The 21,489-nt window shown below is 35.8% G+C and overlaps 1 protein-coding gene across 10 annotated transcripts in view; it reads left to right on the forward strand.

The window, feature by feature from the left end:
* The window catches only part of GRM8 (glutamate metabotropic receptor 8), a 348,011-nt gene that overhangs the window by 66,317 nt on the left and 260,205 nt on the right, over positions 1 to 21,489 (forward strand). For all 10 annotated transcript variants that reach the window (XM_035559306.2, XM_035559304.2, XM_035559303.2 and 7 more), the window contains exon 3: positions 2,616 to 2,832. In XM_035559306.2, the coding sequence (XP_035415199.1) occupies positions 2,616 to 2,832 (217 nt within the window). The remainder of the gene's footprint in view (positions 1 to 2,615; positions 2,833 to 21,489) is intronic.

Here is a 21,489-nt window from a genome sequence, read left to right on the forward strand (position 1 = left end):
TTCAAGTAACTGTGTTACTCTTGAACATGTCACAAGTCCTCAGCTTTTAAAACTATTTTTCAGTGCTCCCCTATGTATGAATGTGGTGCATTTAAAAGCAGGCAAGGAAGGAAGTGTCTGTTTACTTTTGCATAAAATGCTTTTGTGGAGAGAAATCCATGAGGTATTTCTTAGTGGGAGATCTGCAGATCTGGGAAAAAAAATACTTGAATATAAAGTGCTGTCTATAATCATGAAGGATGTATGCAAAAATATGGAGTCTTATACAAAATAAGGAGGCTAGCTAAATATTCCATTGCATGAACCACTTTTCTTGAAATTTAGCCATAGCTTGCTGTTTAGACAATGTTTCTCTCTGTTTTTACATGGCATATATTTCTTGCATGTTGGTAATAAGTTAGCAGAAGTAAAACTGTGGCTGCTTAAGGTGGGCCCAATTTCGGGGCCCATTTCAGGGGTATTTGGTTTGGATCGTATTTACCTTCCCTTCTCTTCCACTGTTTTTAGAAATAACTCTAGGGAAGAAGCTGAATGGCAGGGAGCTGAAAAGTAGGAAAGTAGCTTCTCTTCTCTGCCTTTTCTATGGCCCCAAATCAGTGACACTCATCATCTCTGTTGACCTGAAACATCTCATTGCTCAGTTGTACCAACAGGTTTCATACACATATCTAGGATTTGTTATTAATCTAATGCCGAGGAACAGGAACTGAGAAAGTTAATGGATATATAGTGCTGTGGTCTTGACTTCAAGATTTTCAGTGACAAAATATCTGTCTAAAAGAGCTTTTACTGGTGTTGATTTTATGAATGTTATCGCTGAAATAACTTTCAGCAATGCAACAACCTCAGCATTTTTGTGAAATGGCACACTGAGGTGCAAAATGCCACACAATGGTCTTCTTTTTTTTTTTTTTCTTTTTCCAAAGACGACTGTTTTAAAAAGTAATAGATTAAATTTTGAAAAGGAATGATATGGGCTCTAAATGCACATAATTGTATTGTTACAGGCCAGAATCTCTCCTCTATAAAGAGATAAAGATGTTTCAAATCTTTTCTGAAAGAAAGGGAATTTATACAAGACAAGATTTGTAAGGAGATTTTATCTTTTATTTTTTCTTGGTGTGTCTTTGCTGTGTTAGGAATACTCATTTCATGAAATATAACATTTAACTTACTTTTTCAGTGATCCTCCTTCTCCTTTATCCTGTTCTTTCTGGTTGTTATTATTCCAGCGTTTCAAATTATTTATTCTGAGGCTTTTCCATGAGTAGAAAATTTCCTAAAGAAGAGTATAGCCAAGATATATAAGAGTTTATTTCTTTGTGTTTCTGACTGAGAAATGATTTTGCCGTCCCTTAGGCTATAAAGTGTTTTATTAGGCTGTAAGAGCCCATGCTGCCTTTAAAGGCAGGGTTAGTGACCAGACTCTGAATAGCATACATATGCCTTAAATCCATCTTTTTATTTTTTTATTTTTTAAATTAAGAAACAATTTATAGGATGTAAAGGTTCCACTAAAACCTTCTGCTTTAGTTTTTAATGTGACAGTGGGCATTTACCTGATCACCTGTTATCTGGAACTGCTAAATGTGGTTCTCAAAAGAATCACTTTAAGAACTCGAAATTGATTCCTTGAAGAATATTTTATATTTTGTAGGATGTGAACTAAGCACCTGCTATTAACATAGATTATAAATTCAAGAAGATATTTGAGGTATCGTTCAGTTCAGGCCAGTATTTCATCACTTTTATCACTGTAAATAAGAAAAACTTTCCCATTTTAAATTAATGTAAATGTTAATTGAACTTTCTTGCACCAAAATACTCTTCAGTATACTTTAATATTGCCTATGGACAACTTCTTCTGGACCTTGACATATTTAAGATAAGAATTAATAGAAATTCACCCCAGATTATTTTAAATGAAAATACTAATTTATTTTAGAGTCTATTTCAGTTTTTTTCGTGGATATTTTTTGTTTCCATGAAGAAAGAAGGCTGAGGTGGCTTTTCTTTTTTTTTTTTTTTTTTTTTTTTTTTTGTGAAATAGCTTTTGGTATTAACCATATAGTTTCCATATTGTTGAATCATGATCAATATTAAAACTGGAAAATGAAAAATCAGTGGGAGAGAAAGACTGAAAAGTAGAAGGAGAAGGGAAATGGGAAAACACATACAGGTATATACATATACAAAACAAGTAAATGGAAATAATATACGTTTAACTCATCAAATTTAATTGTAGCATTTTTAAGAATCATAGTCATCAAAACTGAGACCTTCTTACCATCTGTAGTAATAGTAAGCATTCCTCCTTTATAGAAATCTATTCCTATCACAGCCAGGATCACAAAAGAAGTTGTTACACTTACATGTCAACAATCGTGACATCTGGAGAAAAGCAGAACGCATTATTTCTTGGTGAGAGTGTTATGTGGTAAGACTTGACTGACATTTTACAAAATTTTAGATGTGTTCTGATCAGTTTATTTAATTAAAACAAGATATTCAGTTCTGCGCAATGCATGTAGATAATCTATTTTAAGCCTTTCAAACACACAAGTAGAGGGAAGGGATATTAGACTGGCTTGAATTACTTGTCATTTTATTTTCAGATACCTCAAATCAGCTATGCATCTACAGCTCCAGAACTGAGCGATAACACCAGGTATGACTTCTTCTCCCGAGTGGTCCCACCTGACTCCTACCAAGCGCAGGCCATGGTTGACATTGTGACGGCTCTTGGGTGGAACTACGTTTCGACGCTGGCTTCTGAAGGAAACTATGGAGAGAGCGGTGTAGAGGCATTCACCCAGATTTCCAGGGAAATCGGTAAGTTTATGTTTATCAGGTTTCGTATTAATAGCTGGCAAGTATTAAATCATTGCTGAGCTTTGCCAGGGTCTATGCAGAATGATCAGAATGCCTGCAGGCAGGTGACCTAGACTCAGGTGGAAGGCTTTGATTTTGATGATTTTGATGCTTGTGGGTCTGCCAATGTGACGGTTCTGGCACTAATTTAAGAGAAGTTCAAGAGAGGTAAATAAGTATGTGCCTCGTGCCCATTTTGGAAAAGGGAAGCTCCTTAATAGACTTAATAAATATGATAAGTCTCAGTGTGGTCATATAAGGTTGAGATTTACACGAAGAAACTGTTACTGGGGCAAAAAACAACCACCAAATACATTATACCTAGATCTGAGGAAACGTGATTGTTAGCTTAGGAAAATCATAATCCAATAATACCTTATTTTCCTTGTTCCAGAATGTATAAATCCAGAGTTTTTACTTTTGATGAATTTGAACAACAACAAATCTATGAAGTACAAACACATGTTCTCATTGTTTTTCCTTCAGGATGAAATGTGCTATATAAATATAGGCATTATTTTGAGAATTATTTTTAAGTTCCTTTGATCTTTTTTTTTTTTTTTTTTTTTTTTTTCACACTACAATAGTTATTTCTGGCCTGAAAAATCAGTTATTTCTCATGAGCAGTAGGTTTTGGACACCAAGGAATAAAGATGATGAGTAGCAGGTGGTTTGAAAGAGCGAGAAATTGGCCTTTCACTAACTAAAATGTTTAATGACAAAATAATATCCTTTCTGAAAAAAAAAAAAAAAATACAAGCAGCCTTCCTGTCCTTCTTGAGAAAGCCTGCGTTAATTTACTGGGTTTGGTTTTCAGGGCATGTACATATGAACTCTCTTTCTTTCAAGTCAGTATAGGTGAGAAAACATCTTCCATTTCAGTCATATGGATAACATCTCAAATGTATGGAAAGGTGCATGTGCATCTCAGGTACTTAACGCTTGAACCATAAAATTTACTGATTACTCACAGCAACTTGGCAGTAAGACAAAAATGTAGCAATTCGTGCCACTTAGGGAACTCGTGTGTATGACATGCTGGATAAGTTAACTAATAAGTATTCTATCTTCTAATCAGTGCTGTCATGGGTTAGCCTAGGCAAACTACACTGCAATGGTTTGATTTGGAGTTGGTAAAGGAATGGATAATTCTTCCAAAGTTTGTATCTAATATACAAGGTTTATCTGTTATTTGAAATACTGCAGTGATTAGATTGATTGTCCCAGAAATTCAAGAGTTCATTGGCTGAAAATGACTTTTTCTTGAAAACATCTGCAGCCTATCTAATTCTGCTGATTTCTGAAAGTAGACAAAATAAAGTGCTCAGGACTATTCTGCTGTTTCTTCTTTCCACAGGTCTGAGAGTTTTTCAGATTTTTTCAATGACAACTGTGACTTCACTATAATCACAATGACTTGAGACCTATTTAGAAAACTGAACTCAGAGAGTAATTATCAATGGTTTCAGTTTAAAAGGAAGAATGTGCTGTGCGTTTTTTTTTTTTTTTTGGCAGGGGTTTGTGCTGGATCAGATACCAGCCCATATTTTCATGTTTAGTCCAGATGGACTTGGAATGAAGGATATGCTTGTACAATCTGGAGGTGACTTCAAACTCAGAAGGACTGGCTAGAAAATGCTATCTCAAAAAATGATCTGTGTGTGATAGGAAATTATAACCTGCTTATATTTCTTGTGTCATATTGTAAACCAGAGTACCATCTTTAAAGTAATTTGAGTAATTCTCTAATTTGCCTGACAGTTGTGAAACCTTAATTTGACTTGGTACATATTTTGGCCCTCCCTTCACAAAGGGTGAGAAAGTCTACAAGTGAGAAGGAAGTCACAAATCTTGAAAATGTGCAAGACCACAACTGAGCAAGGTGGTTTGTAAGCTTGAAGAAGAGTTGATTAAGAAGGGAAGATGATGAAAGTAATGTTTTCAAACAGATAAATGGCTTTTACAGAAAGGTAGAGGACCACACATTCATCCAAAGTCAGTGTATCTGAACAGAAATAATAGAATTACTCTACAGCATGGTTCAGTGTAGATTTGAAGAAAACCCCTTTAAATGTTTAAGATATTGAAGCATTAGACCAGATGGCTTGGGGACGTTTTGGAGCCGCCATTGCTGAGAATCTGAGAGAATGCATTAGATGAACATCTGCCCCAAGATTATATAAGTGTACTTAGCTCTTCCTTGGGGCTGGGAGGTGGATCGGATAATATTTTAATGTCCCTTCCAGTCTAATTCTATTATTCACTGTCCTCAGACTTTTCACCTGAACCATAGGTTTGGGAACTCTTTTAAAATGGGAAGTTCAAACAGCCTCTAATTATGAGGCCTGAGATTATAAAGTCTTGGTAGGTTTATAAAAATCATCACATAGTATGAGACTGTACACAAAACAGAAAAACATGTTAATAAAAAGTGTATGAGGAGTACCTAATGAGGACATTGCTCCCCTTGTGCTGCTGGCATAAAAATGCATAGGACAGCTCCTTTCTAAATCCTTTATATACTTTTTAAGATAAGCAACCAACAACTGGAAGCAAAATGAATGTGAAGATAAGCATAATAAAAAGCAATACATTTGAGGAAGGGAAGTGAAATAAATTGATATATTCATTTCTGAAAAAAATATAAAAATTAGTGCCTTAGAGGATGTGTGAGATAGCAGTTTTCAAACTATGGTTATGAAAGCATGCATCATTTCTTATTTTCTTTTTTCATTTTTTTTAATAACATTTTCTCTAATCAGTTAAGAATGAATGATGGGTAAGGTTTTTAAATATTTTAAAATAGAAGATAATTTCATGTACTTTAATTGTAAGTACTTATTTGTCATGATCTCTCTTTGTCTCTAACATCCAGTCTGGACGGTCCTTTGTTCAACTCCTATTTCTTGATCAGTAACAGAAGCAAAATGGAACAGGCTTGCAAATCATATGTGGAATACTGAAAAGGTCAAAGTGGTGCCACTGTGACATGTCACAGAATATATTACGTATCAAAATCTACTCTCATTTTAATGACAAAGATCCTGTCTGGGACAAAGGATAGCTGGAAATTAAATACATTACATGACAATGATTGTAAAAATAATAGGGAATGATACTTATTCCAACTTGCTTTTCCATTTATTATTGTTTGAATACAGTGATTAAATTTATAATATTTTTTTACTCCCACAAGAAAATTAATCAATGATATTACTATAATCATTTTGGCATCATGATCAAATCTTTTTGGTACATTAGCCAAAGGAGTGAATTGATACCAAATGGTAATGCGTAAGAGTTTAAGCATTAAACTGAGAAAAACTAACTCACTGGGAGAAGCTAAACAGAGGAAAAGAAGGAAACACATTTTACCAAGTCCTCATTAAACTGTCACGCTGAATACCGTTCCTGTATTTATATTGCTGTAAATGATGTTTGGCAAAATAGATGTTGTTAAATCTCTAATCAGACTTTCTTTTAATGGTTCCCCCTGCCATTAAATACCAAATGAATTTACCATCAGTGATAAAATCATGGCACCCTTTTCACTTTTTTAGAGAAAACAAAAACATTTGGTTGAGAAAAATATGATTGGGGTCAGAATACTTGCTCAGTTAGTGCAATGTTTATACTGAAAAATTGGGGAAGTCCATGAATCACATATGAAATGCTACATGAGAGATTTTACCCCTATTAATGATCAATGAAAAATTGACATAAATGTTAATAGGTATTTGCAGTGAAACACTTATGAAACAGTATTGGAAAAGGAGGTAAAAATAATAATGTCAGTGAACTGTAGCTGATCATTAAGGAAAGGCTATAAAAATTAGCATTGCTTACCCCTTTTGTCTTGTATGTCCATATTGCACAGCTTGTCAGAGGTATATATTTAAAAAAAAAAAAAAAAAAAAAAAGACCAGATCTTTGGCTGAGGCAAAATGACATGGTTTTGTTGCAGCTTTACCCCGGATGAAAACCATATACTTCATACCAAAATGTACTCTTGATTGCTTGCATTTAGGATTTTGTAGATTTACCTATTCCCTTTATCCTGATATATTGAAGTTAATAACATTTTTCTGAAAGGGGCAACAGCTTGTGGCTCATCATAATATTTTACCATTACAGTCACACTGATAACTATATACTTAATGAATACGTATACTGAATTAATTCTACACTAACTTTATTTAAATTGCTTCAGATTTCAGCATAGCTAGCTGTATGTTATTTACATGGAGAATGGTCTGTGAAAACATTTGTCTTCGATAGAGTTCTTGGGTCACCTCGTCTCTTGTCACTTTTTTGAGCGTCTACATTAGTGTGCTGTATCTCTGCTTTTCTCCATTTTTTTTGATTGCTTCAAACCTTTAATATCTTTCATACTTATAAGGCATTCACTGGATAAATGGAAAGTTTAGTGGGAAGTGGGGAGGGAGGGTTACACCTCTAGAGTGTATAACCTTTCCTCTCCACTGAGATGATTCATTGATAATTTAGAAATAAATAAGATTGATTGTTATTTAGATTAATTCACATATCCAACAGTAATCTTTTTTATATCTTTGATATCAAGCTAAAGCTTTTTATATCTTGTTAGGTAAGCTGATGAATAGACTTGTTTCCCCCTGCCTTCCTCCCCCCTCCCATCCCCCAAGATGTTATTTAATAGAAGATTAAGAAGTCTTGCAGCATGAAGACTAAAGAAATACAATATATAACATTTAACTTTTTTTTTTCTTTTTTTCCCCAGAGATATTTCTGCTTTAGAGACTGGATTCAAGCTTAACACATTAATTTTCACAACTAATAATATTCTAACATACCCTCACAAAGGGGAAACAGTTTAATTCAATTTTAAGTTTTACTTTTATATTTATGCAGCTGAACTCTATTGATAACACTGTATTTCAAGCTGCAAGCTGTAATTAATAATAACACTATATAATTGGTTACAGGAGGTTCAAAGTAATGTTTGAAAAAATATGAAATCAGATGGTAGGTGTATTAATATTGCAAAAGCCTGAAAGTGATTCCAGCAGTTTTTAATATTTGTACCATTTAGTACCTGATAAAGAACAGTGTAATTCTAAGGGATTTGCAATTGAGGACCATTGTAATTTCTCTCAGAGGTGCTAATCATTATGATATTCTTCAGCTTTAATTATATGTTTTTTTTTCTCTATAATTTTAAGGTAACATCTCAGAACAGTAAGCACACAGTGTCACTTTGCTGGTATTCTCTGACCCTCCTGTGACTGTTGGAAGAGGGGCTTCTTTATCTTTAATAGCTCTTGAGGACTTTCGTCTTCAGTGAATTAGTGGAGGCACTTTTTCAAGCTGTTGTAGAAAGCTCACTAGCTACAGTGGAAATGAAAATAATAATAATAATAAAAAAATAGTCAGAAAGCTTCTGTAGATCTGGGTTTTGTGCCTGCCCTAAAGAGTATGTACTGTCCAGTGGACTGTGCTGACAAGTGTTGCATAGCCAAGCCTCACCACGTTAACTGGTGTGGCACTGATTCTCCCGTGATCTTTAAAGAGTTTATTCCATTCAGATTTCTTAATCTTGTGGCGAATTAAGGCAATAACATCCCTCAAATGGATATTTTTAAGCAACTATGCCAGGAAAAAAAAAAAAAAAAAGCCTCCAAGTAACTTACAGACAGTATAATTTGTTCACAGATTATCTAAGCATTGTGGTCATGTGTTCAAAACCACCATTATACTTCAATACTTCTGGAGTGAATGGAGTAGTTATGAGAGCTGGCAGAGGTAGTCCCAAGGGGACTTTAAGTTGGAGCTGGGGATAGATGCTATCCCTATGCTAAAAGGGATAAGCTTGTATGCTAAAAATTTCCTTTTGTTCCTCTACTGGAAAAATTACTTTTATTCCACAGGAGGAAATTTGCAATTTGATTCTGGAAAGCAGTCCTGTGCAAGAAGTAGGGACTTCTTTATGTGAAAGAAGTCAGTAAATACCTCCCTGAACTCACTGGGTTTAGCAAAGGATTCAGTGCACAGGAAGATCGTCTCTGAGGTTGCTGACAAAGCTTCAAGTAAGAAGACCTCATGCTTCCCACCTGGTTTTGCTCACTGATATTTATTGCCTCAAGCCAGCTGGGGTGTGAACTGCAGTCAAGACTGAGTTCATTACTTCTTTTTATATGGTATGGTTGCCAAATAGCTGTGATATTCAATCTCTTCTGAGTCTGAAGCTGATTTCATTTTGCTTAGAGCAGTCAGCCCTTGGAGAGCGGAGACAAATAAGCTCCTCAGAGCAAGGACAGTACGTTTTCACAGTGATGTCTACTATGGAATTTACTGAGAATTTAGAAAACTCTGTAAATTAAATGTTAAAAGCTCATTATAATATGGAGGAACTCTGAACCATTATGTGTATACTCTCATATTTCACTTTACTCCTATAAGTGCTGTAGAAGGCATTGGACTATCTGACCTCTTTTTATTTTTACTTCACTTAAACACCATACTTCATTTAAATATCAGATATTTGCATTGGTTGTAAGCACAACTGCAAAGAATATTAAAAATATCCAGGAAACAACTTGTGTCTCAGCAGTATTTTCAGTGCAATGGCTTATTTGTAGAACCTTTTACTTAGTCGTGTTATCTAGCTCAAGATTTTTAAATGTAAAAATACAAATAAAATTATACGTGTATTGATGTTAATTTTAAGAAAGCAATCTAACTAGATTAAAAGCATACTTTTGTTGAAATACAGTGTATGGTGCTCAAAGTGAATGTGCATTTTTATTTTTTATTTTTATTTTCCAAATACATTGTTCTTTTCAGCAGTCTTTGGGAATTACAAATTTCAGTGACTATAAACAAGTCAATAGTTTAAAAGAGGAAACAATTTCAAACAAGATGTAAGGTATAGTTTTTAATTTTAGATGTGAATAAACATTAAAAATACTAGGGCATACTGATTTATTTCTTTGGGGTTTAAATCAATAAGAAAAATCTCTCTAAAAAGAAGTTCAATACAAGATGTTGAGCCAAATCTAGAAATCACTGCTCAAAGTATAGGCTGTGCTATGCCTGAGATCAGATCTCTATGATTCTTATTAGGGCACTTTCTGGACATATGAGCTGTTATTAAACATTCTGAAATAAAAGGTAGGATAAATATGTAGGTGTTAATGTACCACTAGATCTTTGCAATGACTGAAATGAAATTTCTCACATGCTGTTTTGGTTATTAGTGTGTGTTACTATTGAGCCTGTAGCTTCACTTAGATTCTGCAACTCTCTTTTGCTAGAAAGGGTTCCAGAGCAAATAATTCACGCATAATAACAAAGCTCCTGTGAAAGCAAACAGGAAATGTGTGAATCAAAATATAGCCATTCTATTTTTTTATGACCAGATTTCACACATGCCCGTTAACAGGAACCAGTTTTTAACAGAGTTAATCCCAGCAGATATTATTGTTGCAAGTGAAAGTACTTGTAAAGGGGACACTAGAAGGTAGAGCATGAAGGACACGCAGTATGATTTGCAGTCTGAATAAACATGTTTGTTTTTGCATTATGATTTTGCTGTGGTGCAAGACAGAGGGCAGCTGTGGGAAATACTTTGATAGTTTATTTTCCATGGTGATTGTTCTTAACCTGTAAAGGACATTCTGTCAATAGCAAGTTGCAGATGCTTCACAGATTCTGCATTGAGAGTGAGATTTTTTTCTTCTTTATCAGGAACTAAGAGCTCCTTTGTCCTGTATTTTCTTATGAACTTCTCTTATTGTCTCTTCAGCAGAAATCTTGCTTTCACACAGGATTCAGTATGACACCAACTGTATTATAGTGGTGTGAATAATTTGTGTTGAGTCCAGCTTGAATCAGAGAACAAATCTACAGGCCATGGCAGGTCCTTGATCAGAGGCTGTGCAAGTGAACTTTGCCAAGATAACATTTAATAACTTTTCTTTCCTAGGGTTCAAAAAATTTGGTGAGGAACACCTATTCTGCCCCTGTGAGGCCCCACTTGGAGTGCTGCATCCAAGCACAGGGGCCCCCAGCAAAACAAGGTTGTGGGTCTGTTAGAGCAGGTCCAGAGGACAGCTACAAAGATGATCAGAGGGCTGGAGCACCTCTCCTATGAAAAAAAGGCTGAGAGAGCTGGGAATGTTGAGCCTGGAGAACAGAAGGCTCCAAGAAGATCTCACTGCAGCTTTTCAATACTTAAAGGGGGCTTATAAAGAAGAGAGCAGTAAGTGGGCTGTTGGGCTGTATTTACATATTCTCTTTTGTCAGCACATTAAAAGGTTCACAGAATTTGAACTGTAATCTTCGTTGTGCTGCACTGGTTTTTAGTCAATAGTGTCATTCATGTTAAGAAGTTGCATCTGCTAAAGAGAAGTTCCTGTCACTTGAATTTGCTCAGAAAACTGTATTTTCTGTCTTTGTCTTTCTGTATATCTGTCTGAACACCTTTCTGTCTTCAAATGTTTTCTAGTAGTTTAAAACATTAGTGTTTTTTCAGCTTTGATTTCTACCTCAAGAAACGTCTCTCTTAAATACAACGTGTGAGAAATGTCTCATGATTGAATGCTAGCAAGATTTTCATGTTCTGTTTCATGCTTTCATGTTCCATTTTGGGCTCTTCAGTACAGGAAGGACATTGAGGCCCTGGAACTTGTCCAGAGAAGGGCTTTGAAGCCGGTGAAGGGCCTGGAACACAAGTCCTGTGAGGAGAGGCTGAGGGAGCTGGGGTTGTTTAGTCTGGAGAAGAGGAGGCTCAGGGGAGACCTTATTGCTCTCTACAGGTACCTGAAAGGAAGTTGTGGGGAGCTGGGGGTCGGCCTCTTCTTGCAGATAACTAGTGATAAGACAAGAAGGAATGGCCTCAAGTTGCGCCAGGGGAGGTTCAGGTTGGAAATGGGGAGACATTTCTTCTCAGAAAGAGCAGTCAGGCATTGGAAGGGGTTGCCCAGGGAGGTGGTGGCGTCACTGTCCCTGGGGGTGTTTAAGGAAAGGTTGGACGTGGTGCTTAGGGACATGGTTTAGTGGGTGACATTGGTGGTAGGGGGATGGCTGGACCAGATGATCTTGGAGGTCTTTTCCAACCTTAATGGTTCAATGATTATATGATTTTTGCCTGCAGTTTAAACAATGAAGTACTAGAACTGTTGGACTAAGTCTCGCACTGCAGGTCAATATCTTGTCTCTAGTGGTGGCCTCAGTTATATGGAATAGAAAGATACCAAAATCTTACTTAGCATTCACTGGTAGAATTACCTATCCAAACAGTGTAACCCTGTGTATTTAGTGGTTGATACTTAGATTTCCCAAAGAATGAAAATTTATATCTATTATAATTTCTTCATGTTATCATTTTGACCTTACTTCTTGAATCTCCTCTTGTTTTGATAGTAGGAGTAGTACACAGGAGAATCCAGTTAACCTCCTCAGTAATGTGCCTTCCTACTTACCTTAACTCTGAGTTGGAAGATATGAAATAATTGCAGCTTAATAGTTTTTGTTGACAGTTTCTGGATTCCTTACTTCATTTATATCTCTGTTAAGCTGTGTAGCTGTGACTGAACACTCCAAATGAAGCCTTGCTGTTGATTTATGTAGTGTCATTGTAATCTCATTTTTATTCTCAACCCAATTCTTTATATATCCTGACAAACTGTAAGTTTTTTCTGTTGGCTGCTGGGTATCAAGAAAATTATTTCCAAAAGCTATCTGTTCTGACACTCAAGGTTTATTAACAAATGGCTACAGCTGATTTAATACTCAATGATGTGTATGAACAATTCCAGGTATTCCTGCCAGTGTATGCTCCCTTGCATTTGTCAATAGTCAATATTTTTTGATGATATACTTGTTTATTGAGCTTTGAGACTACTCTGTCTCCTCTCTCTGATCTTGATTATTTCAAATAATTTCATACCATCTTCAGTTTTACCCATTTCTCTGGTCAATACTTATCCCCTCCTTTTTTTTTTTTTAAGAGCATTGTATTGTACAGTACAAGCCATAGCAGGCAGTTCTAGTGCACGTCTGTTAGCCTTTACGATGAGTTGACTCTTTTTACTCATTCCTTTGACCCTTAGGAGTCTTTTCCTTCCACTCGCCCTCAATTTCTGCCTATTACTTCCAAGTTTGTGAAATATTTATTTTGAAAACTCTATCATGAACTTTAATATTCCATATGCAAGACTGATATATCTGTTTTGGTAGTAACTACTGTTACATTCTGTGTAAGTACTAACAATTACAGAATGCGGAGAGATTTGAACTTACCTTACACATTTATCTATTGTGTTTATATGGCCCTCAGGAATACATTTATTCTTTGAGGTAGTCTAAACTTGTACATTTTCCTATTATGTAGGATCATACTATCCGTTCCTGAACCAATAACTGCTATACAAGACCCTTAAGCTTTGCTCATCTGCATGATATAGAAGAGTTAAGTGAGTTGGATGTTATAATGATGGCAATGTTCAAAGACTGTAAGATAAGAATCTGATAGGAAATGTCAAAGAAACCTTCTATTTCATTTACTTTCTTTCTTGTGTTGAAGAGTGAAAGGCCATATTGTTCTCTGAATCATAGCAAGCACGCGTTTGCTGTTAAACTTGAAGTGGTGTAGTTTAGCAGTAGCTCTCTCTTGGACGTTTGCATGAGCCTGCATAGGTTCAGAATAGGCTAACCTGTTTAGTCAGTTACAAATCATTCCTTCAATTTTGTTACTAAATGAACTGCCCACAAAGCTCCAAAGAATTCTGTTCAAAGAATAGAATATTTCAAAGAATTACTCTTACTCATTCCAGGAAAAAAACAGGCATATGTGTATGCTTCACTAATAGTTGGAAAGACTCCTACATCATTGATATTTTTTTTCTTTCTTTTAGAAATGCATGATTTTTATGCAAATTACAAGCTGTGATGCCACCACTAAAAATTGAGATGGTAGCAATATGCATATTGTAAAACTTTACTGATTAGCAAAAAGATATTTTTTTTCCTTGTACTTGAAAACAAGTACAAGCTTAGTGCCTTTAGTCTAAATCTTGCTCTCTCAAGGACTTTCTATGATGGAAATAGTATTGCTTGTTGCTCTACCTTTTAGCATTTCTTCAATATAGAATGATTGGTGTTTTTTTATCACTTTTTAGAAGAGACTTAAATGAAACTAATTGTTTGAAATGTTGATATTCTAACAAAAATGCTGGTCTCTTTCTTTAACACTATTAATTAAAGAATGATATCTTGACCAGACAATTATTCAAGAGAATGAATTACAAAACAATACCCTTGAGTAGCAGAGGTGTCATGCAGATAAATCCCTATGTACTGCTGTTGTCGTATGCTTCCAGAAAACTTCCTGCCATGTACATACCGAGTATACTGTTCAGACCTGCAGCATACCCTTCAGATGCCATTCAAATGCCAACCCAACTCCTTGGATTGCTTACCAAAATGCTGCTATTGGCAATAGGAGGAAGAACAAAAGTTCAAAAACCTTGGAAACCAAAGAAAATTCAGTTGTTCATTTCCAAATCGAGAACTGAGGCCACTGAAGTGCATGCATTTATGGATGGAATTTGCAAATGTTTAAAGAGGGGGTGAGCATAAAAAAAACAAACAAAAAAATATTCCAAGACCTCAATGATTCCTGCAAACATTTATTTCAATAATTTGCAGAATGTCATTAATCCCGTGAATGGAAATGTTTTCTAAATTAAGAACAACCACACCTATTTTCAGGAGTATCAAGGCAAGATCTACTTTATTTCAAGAATAAGAACAAAATGTCCTAATTAATTTTTATGTGAAGTTATTTATTTTTGTAGGCATTCCAACATTAGTCTTGGCTTCCTTTCCTTTATTTTGAGGAGCTCTTTGTATTTCTCTTTTTGCACAGCCTACTCACTTTAAAACAACATGCACGTTCCAAAACATCAAAGTCTATAACATTTGAGAGAACTGCATCTTATTAGGCTTCACCAGTGATACCTGGGATACAGAGAAACCCATAGTGGCATCTTTCCTAGAAAGCCCCTAGATGAAACAGAATGATATTGTACAGTCCCAGGAAATAACAACCCTTCATCTTATTAAAGTTTAAGCTGAAGATTGACATGAATACTATGAAAGTCTTGACACACAGAATGTGAGTCCATATAATTCAGCAGAGCTTGTCCACATCTTCAGGGCCATCCCTCTTGCATAAAACAACTTTTTAGAATTTCCCAAAGATGACTGGTATAAAGCACAAATCCATAAACCAGAGACCCTATTCACTAATATGTTTGGACACTAACCAAAAGAGGGCAGTGCTTTTATGTATGCTTTAATGGGTATATTGTAATGTATTTTGCTATAATATTGGATTTGCTGTGAAATGCATTACAACAATTGCTAAGTCCAGTAAATTGAGTGATGTGATTATAAGTATTTTACCCAACATGTTAATGCACTTAATGAAGTGCAGATAATCGCACTGCTCAATTTATAAGAATTGTCAAACCTCATAATTGCTTCCATTATATTGTAGTATTTTATGGATTACATCCTTTCAGAGCTTATTCAGGAAGTAGAAATATTATTTAATTTCAGTTAAATTATTTTAATTGGTTAATGTTTTATTTTTTTTTCCAGAATAATTTGTTTTGGAAAGTATAATGTACCTTTCACAGAACTGAGAAGATGAAGCCAACATGGTGCATGCTGTTCTGGTTTTCTGTAACACTTATATAGGACAGCATATGTAGCATTTCTTTCCAGTTATCAAGACTCCCTCATCTGTTTATAAAAAACTACGTTAAACTGTCCCTAGCTTCAATTTGCATGTAAAACTGGTGTCAGAAATGGATGAAACTGTGAAACACATATGGGCTGGGACCTGGATCAGGAACAAGGTTTTCATGGGGGTGTCAGGTGAGAATGCTGACATTTTTCTGCAAATAAATTAAGGAAGGGCTTAACAGAAATAAGGTAAGGATGGTTTGAATATTTATTGATTTATTTTTTTTTTGACAAAAGTACACAAGATTGCAAGGGATCACAACCCAAGTGACAAATTAAGTTGTTATTAAGTAGGACCCTGAAGAAGCTAGTAGAAGAAATCCATTGAATGAGATCTAATTCTTCAGCAGTGTTAACAAGAGACTGGCAATTCTATCAACACAAGATATTCTTTTTGTTGTTAAAACATGAAAAATATGTGGATTTATTTTTTCTGCCAGTTAAATGCAAAGAATTTGGTTTTTTAAAAAAATAACTTACAGAATGATATTGGTGACATAGAGGGAAATATTTACAGACCTCTTATTGAAGTTAATGGGCTTTTCATGACTAAGTCCCTTCATTGTTTTGATATTTTAGTTAATCAGATGTACATGAGTTAACAGTGGTATCTGTAGGGAGGCTGTTAAAGTCATGGGACTCTGATGATGATTTTCTTCCCTTGGTTGAGTCTGAGCACAGTGCGGGGGGAAGGATTTCAAGGGATGGTAAGAGTTCAGTTCAGATGTAGAATGATTTCCTAATTAGAGAGTAATGGTAATGGTCAGTTCTCCACACTAATGTCCGTGAAATTATAAGGTTCATTAACTAAGGTCAGTTTAGCTGGAGTTGTCTTAGCTTTCTTTGTCTTTTTATGACAAATAATTACAAAGGAGACAGTTTTCTGAAAGAAGGACATTTGGCTGTGTTCAGGAAATGTGTTAGTTGATAGAAGAGCATCAGTTCCCATGTGTGCACTTGCCACAGGCATCACAAGCTTGTGACAAACCCCTCTGGGCTACCTGCACCTCAGGTGCCTCTCAGGAGGAGCAGTGGAAGGCATTCAAGGACTTCTGTGGTGGGTAGAGAGCTGCCTTCTGATTACTTCTAAATAATTCTTTTTGCTCATCTCCTCTTTTAGTTGTTATACAGCCATAGAGAATGTTGTGCAAGAGAGAGATTATGTACATTGTGTCCAGATAGGTTTTTCATTGTCCAATAAGAGAGAATCTACACAGAATAAAACAGAGAAAATGAGAAATGAAAGAAGGGAAAGAAAGAACATAAACAAAGGGGAAAAATGTTAAGTGGATTTCTTCTGTTACCTGTTGTAAACCTTTAGTTTCTCTTATGTTCATTTGGGACTCAATGATCCTTGTGGGTCCCTTCCAACTTGGGATGTTCTATGATATTAATAAAACAATTAACAAAGTGCAGTTATGTTTTCTTAAGGAATGATACTCTAGGTAGTTTAATGTTTTGCTGGACAGAGGATAAGTCCCTGAATTCTGCCTGATTTTATGTATTTATTCATAGGAAGGAAAACAAAACAAGTTTCAAGATGGACCTTTGTGAGCTAATAAAAGGGACTGTGCAATGTGTTTGCTTGAGACAGCATGACATCAACTCTGGAGGATCCTTTCACATGCTGTGTCTTTCTTAGACTTTGCTCGGGCTACAGGGAATGAACAGTTGTGCAGGCTCCAAGCTTGAGAGTCGAGCTTGGCTTCCATATCTCCCATCAAATCATCTTTTTTGCTCAAGTCATGAATTTCCCACTTCTTTCAGATGGTATCCTGATTGATAACTGTAATTTTCTTTCATCTTAAATGGATTTATTCAAGTGAAATTGCAAGTGTTTAGGAAATGTTCCTCTTGGTGATGCACAAAATCCCTGCGCTGCTCTAGCTTACTCCTCACTCCTGTCTTAACTATCTTGGCACTGCAATAGTAACTAACAGCAGTGAAATACAGTCACAAATATGGTTTGTCTCTCCAGTTAGGAGACATGATTTTCAAATGCAACCAAGAATGCAAATCTGCTATCTTGTAGAGTGTATTTTTACACTAAGTCACTTTTTAAATTACAAAATGATAAATCATAGGATTTTCCTATTGAAACAGTTGTAGTTTTATGGACTATAGGGCAGATCAGTTTTCATCTCAGTGACTGCTGTTTTGTATTTTTGGTTAATTAACCAAAAACACAGAACACAGACAATAAATAGGATTATATAATACCAAGCATTCACCTCTGCAAGTGAGCTCAAATCTTAGTTACTCACGCAAAAGAGCTTTGTCTCTAAACTTCCTGTCAGGAGCTATTCCAGTATTACAAGATCTTCACAATTCATCATTTTTGCAGTCTATACCATATACAGTTGAGAGCATGGAGAGTTTACATAGCACTTGCTTTTGCTTACCTAACATTATTAACTCTCTACTTCCACCAGCACTAAATTTCCCACCTTTCTAATTCATTCCTTTCAACATGTGTGAATAAATAGATTTTAGAACAAGAAGGAATACAAATAAGGCTAATGTCTCTAACAGCCAGCATGATGTGATCCCAAAATGAGCCTCAGCCTTTCCCTGATTAATTTGCTGGATTAACTTTTTATTCTTACTGAAAATATTGTTCAGTGATCACCAAATGGAAAAGAAAGCAATCGTTCCAACACAGAGGTAGCGTGAGGGGATGGAGGGCAAGAAACTTGTGTATTACAGTAATCCTAAAACCACTGAGTATCTGAAGTCCTTTAGAGCTAAGATAACAGACACAATAGAAGTGCAAAAATAGCAAATATTCATCTCTAATTTGCATTTAATGTAGGTTCATTATAAAAATGAATATCAGGTTTAACTACTTGGCTTTTGATTCCTGGCAACTAACAGAAGAGAGGAATACAGTTATCAAAGTAAAAGTATTTTTGGAACTGGAAACAAAGATGGTATTCATTCATCCATGGCAGGTTTATAAAAAGAAAGCAAGTAAAGGTGTCTTGTGAACTTGCACTATTTTCATAGCTTAAACTGATTATCAGAAGCTGCTGTAGTCTTAGTTTAGATTTAGTTTTAGATGCCAAATCCTGTGCTACATTCTCAAAGAACTGAGTCATTCATGTTTTTATAGGGTAAAGTGCATTCAGCTGTTTTTTAATTCATTGTGTTGAGTTGCTGAACTTAAGATGAATATGTGTAGATATTGGTGATGGTAGTGGTGGGGTGGAATGATGCTGTATGAAGGCAGAGACCATACTCCCAAAGCGGATGACAAAGTACTAGGGGGAAACGAAAACACTACAGATGCTGTATGTTATCGCAAAGTCTTTTTGTTGTAAAAAGCTTTAATTTCACATATACTCGGTCATGACAGCCTTTCAGAGCAAATAAACTGGGAAGAAAGGAAAACAAGAGTTGCAATTTCTTGATGGTGAAGGAAAACTAAAGATGACAAATAGAAAATGAATTGTGTAGTAAATGATGACATGAGTTGTATCCCATCCATCCTGTCAGAGCCCCAGATGGCCTTCCAGATGTCGTTCTTTCCCAGATGACTTAGCTCTTAGACACCCAAATTCATTTCTTTGAAAGCTCCTGCTAGAGGCTTCTGTCTGTAAGCAGGCCACATCCTCAGCTCAGATGAAGTCCTCAGAAAAACCTGAAATACTGTCTGTGATCAGGAAGGTGATTTACTTCACATGATGGACACCATGGCCATCTCCTGCACTACATTAAGGGCTGACTCTAGCATCAGTGGATGGTGATTTTTTGAAAATGTGTGAATGCCCTCCCTGGGATGGCAGCAGCCTGAGTATACCTGTCTGTGAGGGTGCTGATACGTGTAGGGCTTTTACGTGTGACTATGAGCCACATGCATGCTCAGAGAGAGTGCAAAAATGAAAATGATTTGGGGAAATTAGTTCAAAGAATGCCTATACATTTGGGATGTCTAAGGTTGAAAGTAGCAAGAATGCAGGCGAAGATGTAAATTCTTCAAGACACACTGAGAGATCACAGTATTCAGAAGTTCAGTGTCTTATTTGAAAGAATATAAAACACAAGAACATGATGTGTACAACACACCTGCTTTGTTATAGGGTTCCTTAAAAATAGTTGTTGTTAAAATAGGATTTCTACTATGAACAAAGAATCATATGTGCAGTCAATCCTTTCTTAATTTAGCAACTCCCAATTTTATCAAATAGGAGTTATATCCCCAGGAATTCCTCTGACAAAAGGGTTCTCCCAGCATCTGGAAGATTATCCAACTAGGATTTAAGGAAACTTACAGAAAAGATAACTGACTAAAAATAAGTCTCTGAGATCATCAGGAAAAGAGAAATAAAGGGTGTGTGCGTGAGAGAGAGGACTGCTTTCTTGTGTGACTAGAGGGGTCAGGAGAATATCTGTCCTTAATTTTAATGGAGATTTTAAGCAAGGTTCCTGGTGTTGGGTACAAACCTGCCTAATTTCCTTCCTTTCTTCTTCTACTTCTCTCTCTCTTTTGCTGCATGTAGACCCAGTATTTATATGAAAAACTTGCATTGATTCTTATAGAGTGATTATGGATTTAGATGTGTTAACAAAAAGGAGCTCAGTGCTCTGCTGCAGGAGGAGGAAGGTGTATTAGGAGAACATTATCTTCTGCAGATTTTTCTGTTGAGTGCCTGAACCCTCCAGAGAGTCAATTTAAGTGGACTGAGAAGTCCCCATTTGGGCCCAGACATTTACATTTTCAATCAGGCTGTGCCTAACTAATCATCTCATTAGCAGGATTGTATTTCATCCCATGTGTATTCTGTTCCTATAGAAGAACTCTTGCAGAAAAGGGATCAGGGAGTTCTGATCAATCTGTTACTTAATATTATGAACAGAAATGCAGACACCATTTCTTTTAAGGGAAAGGATAGCAAATGTCTGAGTTTTTCTTGGAAGAGAGGTCGGTGAAATTTAATTTTGATTAAAGTAATTATCCAGTATTCACTAAACATGAGAGCCTTAATGCAGCTGAATGGGATCTAATCAAAGGTCCAGCTAGCTCAGGTCTCTGTCTCTGCAAAGGCATTTTGTAGAAAAACCTGAGGAACAGGGTGTATGTGCAAAGTGATTCACCAGCATTTCTTATACCATGGAGTGTAACTGGATCATTTTATTTAATAGCCATTTGATAAATCTGTGCTCACTGAATTTATTCAATTTTTGTGGAAGCCTGAGAACAGATAAAAGGCCTGGGGATTTTCTAAGCTGAAGATATCTTGGGTTCTAAACATTAAAGAAACAAGCACTCCTGTGAGCAAGGGCATAATGCAATCTCATTAACTATGGCTTGGTATTTCATGGCTGAATTGGCTGAGAACTCTGATTAAAGTTCTATCTGTTGTTGGGTATTTGAAATGGTTCTGTCCTGTGTGGATGCTGTGGGGTCTAGCAAAAGGTAAGATTAGCCTTTCCCTCAGTGAGAGCACAAACTGGATCTCTCTTCCCTCATCATACTTGTGCTATCACAAAAGATAAATGTACTTAATAAGCTTGTGTACCTGTATCTCTCTGTCAAATTTGGCAAAACTGTGCAAAAAGCTAATAGACCTCATATAATGTATCTGGGAAAGGCAGACAGCTACATGCATCCACACACAATATGACAGTATGATTGCATAAGCTTTGTTTCTTTAGGAAAACAAAACAAAACAACTTTTTTTTTTTTTTTTTAAAGGCTCTGGAATAAGTAAAGCTTGCCAATAATGTGGTCAAAACTTGATTTTGAGCATTAAATGAGTGGTCCCTGAAATTAAAGCTCTTGCAGTAAATACCAGTTTACCTTTTTTTTTTTTTTCTTCCTAGAAA

Source organism: Cygnus atratus, chromosome 1 (assembly GCF_013377495.2).
Source record: "Cygnus atratus isolate AKBS03 ecotype Queensland, Australia chromosome 1, CAtr_DNAZoo_HiC_assembly, whole genome shotgun sequence".
Classification (NCBI taxonomy): domain Eukaryota; kingdom Metazoa; phylum Chordata; class Aves; order Anseriformes; family Anatidae; genus Cygnus; species Cygnus atratus.